Genomic DNA, 10,714 nt, shown 5'->3' on the forward strand with positions numbered 1-10,714 from the left:
AGGAGTATTTGCGGCATTTATTTATTATTATTCAATAAAACTCTCAAGACATTATTATGTGAATTTAGCTCTCTCTCTCCGCTTATTTTGCTAATTAAATTTACAAAGTTATTGAATCTATTCTTCTCTTTGTAACGTTTTTTACAGAAAACTATTTTAAAAGAATGTAAGTTGTATTTAAAACATTTCAATTATAAATAAAATACGATAAATTATAGTTTGGACCACATAATTTTATTGAAGCCAGATATTTAATATTTTTTATTAAATATAATTGTTTAGACAGTATTAGGTATTTACGCAGATCACAAAAATTTTCAAATTAAATTGAGCAAATCAAAACAAGTGATTATGATACCAAAAATTTAAGTAGATGTTCCAATAAGTAAATATTCGCTGCTGATTAATTAACACATATCAGTCTTCTTTCAATAGTTCATCCCCGCTGTCGTCAGCATCCACAGTACCCACTCCCGTACACTTGTTATTTTCAACAACATTTAGAGTCTTATCCTCAGCAGCAGGTTCTTTGCTTGAAGCATTAACACTATCTGTTTCTTCCTGTGAGTTATTTGGCAACGCAATAGTAACATCATCTTCATTCTCCGCAGGAGCATTTATATCACTTTGTAGTTCTTCCAAAGGTACTGGTACAACATTCCCATCATGATTCGTTAGCAAATCTATTTCGGCTATTTCATCTCCTAATAACAATTCATTAAGAATGTTAATTGCAGCGTCAACATCATTATGTTGAACTACGATTTGCATTCCTGCAAATATTTCAGCAAGAACAGCATGGTTAACATACAAATTAACAGGCGTTGGAACTAACATATCATATTCATCGGTATATCCTTGTTCTAAGTTTGCAATCCGTTGTTCGTCCTCGTTATATTCAAGAAAAATAAATGAGTGTCTGCGTCTGTGTTCAATAAATTGCATACTTAAAATTAGAACAGTTCTGCAAAATATATAGAACACTCCACTCAACAGAATGCGATACAAGATATGTGGAACTATGTAGAATATATTTTCACCTATTTTACACGACATGTACAAAAATAGTAAACTACTGCAGATAGCACCGACGGTAGGTGCTTGACATGTATTCAACAATACAGTTTTGATCGGTATTCCACTTTCGTATCCGTATTGCATATGAAGAAAGGATTGAAATGCAGCCGAATTATTAATCCATTCAATTTTGGACAAACCGAACAGCAGTACCTCGTCATAGTTAATCATTTCTATGTAAATGCACAATGCCATGAGTGATTGGACTGCAGCCATTTTGAAGAACAGCGTAGCTATAGTATTGATTTCCTTATATTGGGAGAGAACAAGACATAATATTATCAGGCAGACTATTGAAATTTTATCAGTCAACGAGGCATTATTATTAACATCCGAAAAGAAAGCACACATACGATAATAAACATGTTCAATGGGAATAATGAGTTTAGAGATGAGAGATCTTTTTGGTTCCAAAATCATGTATGGAGTTTGACAAATTTCACAGCACAATTTGTTGTCAATATCTGCTTTGACCTTATACAATTCCCACTTTTTGAGGCAATCCTGATGTACCCATTTTGTATCACCTTTGCATTTACATGGATGTATAAAGGTGCCTTCGTCGTTGTTATCGGCGGAGTCGAAACAAATTCTACACGTGTACATGATTTTCAAATTCAATAGGAATTGTCTACAAAAAAACAAAAAAAAACATTTTTATAGAAGATATATAAAAATGTAGGCATTATAACTTAACTAGAATGAATATCTAATAATTAAGTAAATATATTCATAATAACAAATAAATAAATTATTGCATACATAAATCCATAGAAATAATAATATTCATATTGATTTTATATAAAAAATAGTATTAAATATTATTATTTATATTTCGTCTGTTGGTTATGAATTTTATTGGTTTATCAGTTATCAGACGACAAAACTAAAGCTATCTTTAGTAGTTCAGAACGCAACTGCCAACTTTTTGCGTTGCGTTTCGCAGTTGTGTTCTGCGCCATCAATGACACTTTAGTGTCAAATCAACACTTAAGTGTTTATTATAAAATTAGTCCATTATATATGCAAACAGTGGAATATAATGAAATTTGATGTATTATTTTACTCACTAACCTCTTAACAGATTCTGTGCTTCTTAATTTTCTTGATTTAATTTTCTATTTGAATTTGAAACAACTTGTAATTTAATGCAATTTCAACATTTTGCATTGGTTACAAAAAATGCAAAAAAATTTTGATCCTGCTATTATTTCAAAACATAAAATTAGTATTTTTTTTTAAACTAAAATACGTACATTTCATTTTTATTTAAACTTCATATCGAATTTTAAGTTAACTTGATTCAAATAAAAATTTATTTTTGATTAGTAGAAAGCTTCAGATTTGATAATTCTTTACAGGGAAATATATAATTACTCAAATAATAAGGCCAGCACTACTGTACGGATGTGTAACTTACAGCAAAGCCTCAAATACTGCCATAAAGCAATTACAGACAGCACAAAATCTGGTTTAAAGAAGACTTATTAAGATTCTTTGGTATATTAGAACAAAAGACATGCATAGAGATCTAAGAATCGACTCAGTGAGAAAATATATTAAGGATAGATTCCAAAAATTATTCATAAAAGATGATACGTTACCCAACCCCACCCTAACAAACTTTAAATTCAACTCAGGACGCACAGTAAGATATGCTGATCTACGGTCCGTCATCAGTTAAAAAATAAATAAATGATAATGATTCTAGTATAGTTAAAGTTTGTGGGGTGGGGCAGTGATAAGCCCCCCAGCCACAATAGAGTAAAAGTGCGCAATAGCACTAACTCAAATCACAACAACAACAACAACAACAGAATAGACCTCATGGTGCAATACTTCCAGAAATGGAAGATTAAAATTAACAATGACAAAACTAAAGCTATATTCATAACACAAAAGACAAGGCAGCATCCTTCAAGAGTGAGCATCGGTAGCACCAAGATACGGTGGAAAGAAACTATAAAAATCTGGAGGTCACATTTGACAAACGACTTAATCGGTATAAACATATGAAATACAAATGGAATAGTTGCTCTAAAATACTACATCTTCTAAAGCCGATGATTAATAATAATAATAATAGAAAGTTACTATATACTCAAATAATAATAATAACTCCCGTATTATCTCTATACATTATTTTCCCAAAAAGTTTCAAAATATGAATTTTTTAAAAATATTACTTACATATGCGTAACAAATTTTCCTTTTTAATTTTATAAATTCAGACTCTTTGTTCTATTAAAAGGATCACACATGAAATACTGAGAAATAGGTAGACAAAACTATAAATACAAAGATTCATATCACTAAGTTGTTCAGGAAATCGAAATCTTGTAATGTTTCAGATGTACTTTCCACTGCTTTATAAATAATTTTATGATTTAACACATAACACACATATAAGTTAACAACCGCGTCTTCTATTTAATTAGATTTAATTTAATTAATTTAATTAGAACAGAATCGCTGCTCATGTCCACAACATTTCAAAAGATTTTTAATGATTAATGTTTATGAACATAACCACAAACAACACACTAAAAATGCAAGCAACATGTCCAAAACAGTAAAATAGTGTAGTGTTTCCGACATCTCATGCACAATTTTTAATGTTCTCTTTAGTGTACTTTTCCCCAAGGTAGTGAACTTTTCAACGATCTTTGCACGAAGGTATTCAACTTTTTAGTATACTGCATTTTTAGTATCTATCGAACAAAGTGTTTCGGAAATACTTTTAATGTGCATAGTTGTGCAAAAATGCAAAAGAGTACACTACGTTCGGTACTTTACTGTTTATTTCCGTTCACTGCTTGTAAACAATTAATTGGGCTTGTAATTAGTGTTAAAACTAGTGTTAATCTATACAAAAAAAACGTTTATTTTCTCTTTGTTAAAATTGTTAAAATAATTCAAACATGAACCCAAACATAAACAATGTTTTTAATAAATTTAAAATAATTTTTTTTAATATTAACTGAAGAGTTCGCTCGATAAATGCCTTTGAATGTGAAGCATTGCATTGTCTTTTTGTTTGGAAGTGCTTAGAAACTACCATACGATCATAAAAATTAATCTCTATAAAAGGAGGGTTAAGTGTATTAAATACATTAAAAAAAAATGTTATAGAAACATAGACATGATTTTATAATTTCCTGGTAATCAATTTATAAAAGTAATATTTCTATAGATGACGGAGTTCGCTTTTTGTGTCCTCTTTATGTATAGTGTCAAAAAACAATCCTTATATATTTGTTCGTTTTTTTTAATAAAGTATGATTGTTTTATTTTGTTGAGAGTGTTAAGTATATTAACAAATGGCACTGGATTATATCATATGATTCTATAAGCAAAATAAAAAAAAAACTCTAGATTATAGTCCTTAACAAAATATATTTAAATGCCTTTACTTAAATTAACGCCAATGATTGTATAAATTTTTTATACTGCTGCTTTTCTCTAGTTATCTTCCTCTAGTTATATATATATTCTTCCAAAAATAAGAATTGAAGATTGTAAAACACTAAACGCTCTATAGAACATACTGAAAGATAGAACGAAGATGTGCTTGATGACGGATCTGCATGTGAATCCAGTAGTTATATTGAGTCTTCAGATAGCAACGAATACGATATTGTTGAAGTCTTAGCAGAAATTAGAATTACTTTAAGACAAAGTGGTTCTAATTTGCGAACATCGACTGTATATATATATGTATGTATGTAAATATATATATACGTACAAATTGTCAACTAATTTTATTATATTAATATAATTTAGTACTATTAATTTAATTTTGAAAAAATTAAATAGAGAAAAATTCAGTTTTGATTTAAAAATGTTTACTTGGAAAAATAACAAAAAAAGAGCAGTGCAATAATTTTATCCAATCATTGACTTTAAATAAATGATATATTTCTATATATCTATATAAATATATTACTTTAATTACTATTAAAATTAATTTGTGGTCTTACCTCTTTTAGATGCAATGATGTAAATTCTCAAACAAGCTTTCAATTGCGTTTATTGCAACATCTGACTTTTTGAAAATGTCCAAGTATTTATGAAAAGAAGCTCCAGGCAGAAGTTAATATAATTAATTGACTAAGCATATATCTTAGGATCCTACATCGAATGCTGTTGTTGAAATTCTGTTTTTGAAAATACAATTATTTATAAGTACTGATATTAAAATTTGCCTTTACTTACTGCAATAAAATCCATTAAGATATATTATTGAAAATTATTTTCAATTTTTATTTCAATCGTTAAAGGTTTTGGTGACAAATTTCATTTAAATTTTTACTAATGTTTATTTATTTTTTATTTTTCCCACCACTACCCTCCCTAATTTAGTAAATTATTTTTTTATATTTTTATATTAGTTGCATATTTTTATATTATATTGTATTTATATAACATTACGTTATATTATCTATTAAAACCTTCTATTATAACCTTATCCTCATTTATCATTCTCTTCGTCTAGTTCTTGCTGTTCTGTAGATTGTGTCTCCGTTTGAACATTATTTTCATACTCTCCATCAGGAATTTTATCTTTTGGTAAGTCTTGTTGTAGTACATGATCAAATTGTGGGTAACCATTATTTACATCTAACACAGTAAACAAATTACAGACTACTTTTTGAGATAATATACTCTGTTCCTTCTGTTCAAGTCCAACACCCGGCAATGGTTCCTTTCCGGTTTCATTCTTTTGGTCGTCTAGCTGAATTTTTTCCAATGATCTATAAATTGTCTCAGTACTTTTTTTATGCATTAAATCAATATTAATATCTTCAGATAAGTCACTATAAACTGCCTCTTGTATATCTGATGGATTTTCACTTTGCTCTTCAAAATGATATTGTATATACTCTTCTTGTTGAAACTCTCGTTGTTGTAACTCTTCTTCCTGTTGTAGCTCCTCTTGATTGTTAGTATTTTTATGTTTGTATGGCAGAAACTCAATTTGCAATGCATATTTATGTACATAATATCCATTCAATAAATCAACTACAGTACTTAGCAAATAAAAACTGATAACAATTGAAGCTCGAAATACAACAGAAGCTTGCATGTAGCCTCCATATATATACGAAATGAATTCAATTATACCCGGAGCAAACCATATATCTACAAACCAATCAAGCATTTCATTATCAAGTAATATCTCAAGAAACTGGTTTCGATTAATATCCGTAGAACAATTGAACTCAACATCAAGAAATGATGCTAGAAAAGGATTAGCCGTTGAAAATAACTGAATTATTTGAATTACTGAATAAAGTACAAGGAACTTTAGGTTGACAAGTTGTAAAAAACCAGAGATACAAATTGAAGTTTCTAACGCAGTAAGGTTCCTTATGAAAAAAGCATGTCTAAGCAAGGGTAATTGTTGAAGAAATTTTAGCCATTTCATGAAAAGATAAAACAAGCCGTAGAGGCAAGTAATAGCGCGGATGGATTTGCATATGTATAGGTGAAAAGGTTTCAGAAATGGTTCGCTTACGTCCTTAATTCTTAGAAATTTTGGTCTTGGAGGCAATAATAGTTTGTAGTTGCTGAGGCAAACATCACATTTGAGATAATTTCTTGAGTTATATTTCTTTTTCTGTCGTTCCCAGTTGGTAAGACAATTTTTATGAACCCATCCGGTGCTAGCCATACAGCGACATGGATTTATGAGCATATTATCATTATTGTCATCAATTTCGTAGCATATTCGACAGCATTTTTCATCTTCCATTATTGCAGAATCAATGACATATATATTATATATTTTATGAAATAATAAAAGAGATTATTCTTGTCTGAAATCTAGATTTTGAGCTTGAGACTTTCTAAGTTTAAACAAATAATTATTCCAAAGCAATTTCAAAGTAAACTATTTGGAACTATAAGTTAAAAACTGATATTGAAATAATTTTTTTATAAATCTTTTTTATTTCCCTAATGTCAATACTGTATAAAAATTTTATGTCAGTAAAGCAAAGTAACTGATATTTACTAAAATATTTATAAGATCTTTAATGCTGTTATCGATAACAGTAGACCAACTATTTTGTCATTCAATTACTAATTGATAAATATTGTCTAGTAAAAACTCAGCATATCGAATTGTGGTGATTTACAATTTACTCTGGCATATATTGTGTCGTGTGCATACTCGATAATGCATTCCCGAAAATGCCTAGAGCACATTTAGCTTTGGTATTCATCTGCGATCTCCCGGCATGTGTGGACCTAGCCAGTATAGCTCTAAAGGTCCTTACATTTACTGAGCCTCAAGCGGGTGATTTATTATATCAATTACATATTTAATTATTTTGCGTGAAATATTTTTAAGTAAAGTTTAAAAAAGTTATATCAGCTGCATATATATATGGTGGGACGTTGAGACAGCGCACCATCCAAAAAGTGGCCACACTGAAGTGAAGGTGTAGCCGAAGTAGACCACGAAACTACTTGGGTCCTTTTTCGTCCTTCGATTCTCGGATGTCGGTGTTGAGTTAAAGCTGAAGTAGCTTCCGTTCGCATAACTGCATCTCTTGTTAATGCAAGCAGGTCATTTAGCTTGAGGTTGCCTGTCAAGTCAACACCAACCCAATGTTGTCCCAAGACAGTCTTCCACCAACTTGCCAGTGCTGGACATTGGCACAATATACCTATGCACAGCTGCCTCTTTTTCTTCTAGATATAGTCTGGAAGTGTCCCAAGATAGTCTTCCACCTACTTACCAGTGCTGGACATTGGCACAATATACCTATGCACCGCTGTCTCTTTTTCTTCTAGACATAGTCTAGAAGTGTCTTCCTCAGCAAGAGTTATCTTTTTGAGGTGATACTGCCTGCATGAATGGGATCATTACAATATGAACGTTCCCTCATTAATATAAATTAGTAAGTGACTAACTGAGACAGTGTGAATGTACTATTAGACTTTAAATGTAAGGAAATTTAATCTGATAGCAGCATCGTTCACTATTTCTCACGAAATGTTTATTATATCGAATAGTGCTGTTCGTATTCGGTATTACGAAGTATTCGAAGAATCCAAATTAATTTTTTTTTATTTGTAATGTTTTATTTTTGAAATTAATTTGTTGTAAAAATAAAACTTACAATACATTCTATTAAGAGCTAAAGATTAAAAGCTAAGTTAAATCGGTTAAATATTTTATTAAGCAAAAACTGAACGCTAAAAAGTTCGTTTTCAGTTTTGTTGACATTTTGGCATTTAACACCATTTCGCACTCATTTCGCAAATATGTTGGCGAAAAAAGTGACTAAAACGAAAAGTAATGCAATGTAATTTAAAAAATATATGGAAAAATGTAAAAAAAGTGAAAAAAGTATTTCGTGAGTGAAAAACGCCTCAACTCAATTTCAATTCTCGCAGAATGAAATTTAAAAACAAAATAAAACTCAACAATTTTCAGTAGGTTAAGCCCACATTTTTGCGGTTGCAACTAAAGCTGCAATTTAAAAACAATGATGCCAATCGAAAGATTTTTTCAATTTCAGCAACAATGGCTAAGCCCTTTTTCCTCCATTCAGTAAAGTAATACGCGGCAGAGTTTTTGTGCCACATGTGCCTGCTTTCAAACGGAATACTTTTTATGGAGCTCCGTACAAAGCACTACACACTGGATTTGTTATTTTGTTTGTCACTTAAGTGAAAGTTGAAGTAATAATGAGTGTTCTCGTTTTTTTAACCTACTCGTAGCTTTGGTATAACATTATTGTATGTGCTTCCAGATACATAAGAACTTAAAAGTTTAAAGTCTTGAAAAAAGAAACAAATCATTTATGAAAGTATCTTATACATCACCAAATTTTAATATTTTTTCATCTTGTAGTTCTTTGGACTTGACAGAGCACTGTGGCGGATTATAAATATCAATTATCTATTATTGTCCCTCACCATGTTAGATCACATGATAGGTGTTTTGCTTCAATCATTGTTTTTCTGAGCAAAGAAAGCAAATAATCCACCAATCGAGTAAATGATTTTCTTTATTTTCCACTATTTTCCTCTTCTAAAGGTATCCAGCAACCTCTTCATGAACGTATACAAATATATCTCAACTCTCTTGCTTCGGGTCTGATGTCCCCTTGTTGCTGGAATTCATATTGCTTATTTATCTTTTAACTGATGACGGATCGTAGGTCCTGAAGTGGACTTGAGGTTTGTTAGGGCGGGGTTGAGCAACGTATCGACTTTGTGAATAATTTTAGGACTCTGTTCTTGATAAATTTTTTTCACAGAGTCGATCCTTAGATCTTTGTGCATGTCTATTGTTCTAATATACCAAGGAATCTTAATTAGTCTTCTTATAGCCAGGTTTTTTGCTATCTGTAATTGCTTTATGGCAGTATTCGAGGCTTTCTATGTTACACATACGTACAGTAGTACTGGCTTAATTATTCAAGTACATAATAACTTTCTATTTTTTAGGTTCAATTGATTATTATAAAACAGTGGCTTTAGAAGATGTAGAATTTTAGGACAACTATTCCGTTTGCATTTCAGATGTTTATACCAATTAAACCGTTTGTCAAAAGCGACTCCCAAATATTTTATGCTTTCCTCCATTCAAAAATTTTTTCGAGTCTGAAAAGGAAAACACCGCTTCGGATGTTGTAATAAAACCTTCATTGAAAAAAAAAAGAATAGATCTACGTAAATTGTAAATTATCAGGTCTTAAGTATTATTTATCAAAAAATTGTAAAATGTCACAACATTATTTGACAGAATACCTAATACATTAAATTTAAATTAAATAAGCAAAAATTTTCTGTTACGATTCACTTCGCTTTTTAAAATCAGTTGTTCTAAGACTCCTCATCGCCTCTCGGTCATATAAACGCAAGTAAATTGAATTTACAAAGAAGAATATTTTCATGAGTTTGGTTGAAGATTAATATCGCTCTTATAATATAGATCAGGGCTGTCCAGACCAGATAGCATAAAAATAAAATAATGTAATTTTACCAAAATATATCAAAGGAAAATTTGCGTAATTGTGGTAGATAAAAAACATGTCCGCATATATATTAGCCGCGAGTCGCATGTGATCCGTGGGTTGTGCTTTGGACAGCTCTGGTATAGATGATGGCATTTTACAGGAGATATTTAACAACGTTTAGTTTTTATTGAAAATTATGACATATTCCCTGTTATGAATAGGACATAATGGGCCACTTCTGTAAGCATGTTCTCTATATATTATTATAATTATTATGTTTGGGATACTTTCACTACAACCTGAAAAACTATTCTGCCCCCGTCATGCACTTCTCCTAATTCAACTTTCTCTATAAATTAAAATTAGAATAAGTCAACTTAAAATCCTACTAAAAACTGCGTTGTTTTGCAACACTTAAAATGTTATCAAATATTTTGTTTAGATACATGACGACTTTTACATTGCGTAAACATATTTGCAATTTTTGTGTTATTTTCATAAATAAAACATATCTCATAATATGTTATAGGAAATAATATTAAAAATTAGTAGCTTAAGCACGGAAATGGTTCTTGAACAGTCTATGGAAGTCTTAACCTTCTTCGATTTACCCACAATTCAATTTTCCGATAGTTTTACTTTTTTATAGTTAATTTTTC

The 10,714-nt window shown here is 30.3% G+C and overlaps 1 protein-coding gene across 2 annotated transcripts; it reads right to left on the reverse strand.

Moving 5' to 3' along the window:
* Nucleotides 1-237: 237 nt before the first annotated feature.
* LOC119662581 (E3 ubiquitin-protein ligase MARCHF5-like) lies at nucleotides 238-5,234 on the reverse strand. 2 transcript variants are annotated; one of them, XM_038072225.1, is made up of 2 exons: nucleotides 5,058-5,234; nucleotides 238-1,708 (listed from the first exon to the last, which is right to left on the reverse strand). In XM_038072225.1, exon 2 carries the CDS (start codon nucleotides 1,681-1,683, stop codon nucleotides 418-420), a length of 1,266 nt encoding a protein of 421 aa, XP_037928153.1. In that variant the 5' UTR covers nucleotides 1,684-1,708; nucleotides 5,058-5,234; the 3' UTR covers nucleotides 238-417. The 2 variants fall into 2 exon arrangements, with proteins under 2 accessions (XP_037928153.1, XP_037928152.1); XM_038072224.1 differs by lacking the exon at nucleotides 5,058-5,234 and adding an exon at nucleotides 2,152-2,250.
* Between the last annotated feature and the right edge of the window lie 5,480 nt (nucleotides 5,235-10,714).

Source organism: Teleopsis dalmanni, chromosome X, assembly GCF_002237135.1.
Source record: "Teleopsis dalmanni isolate 2A chromosome X, ASM223713v2, whole genome shotgun sequence".
NCBI classification, from domain to species: domain Eukaryota; kingdom Metazoa; phylum Arthropoda; class Insecta; order Diptera; family Diopsidae; genus Teleopsis; species Teleopsis dalmanni.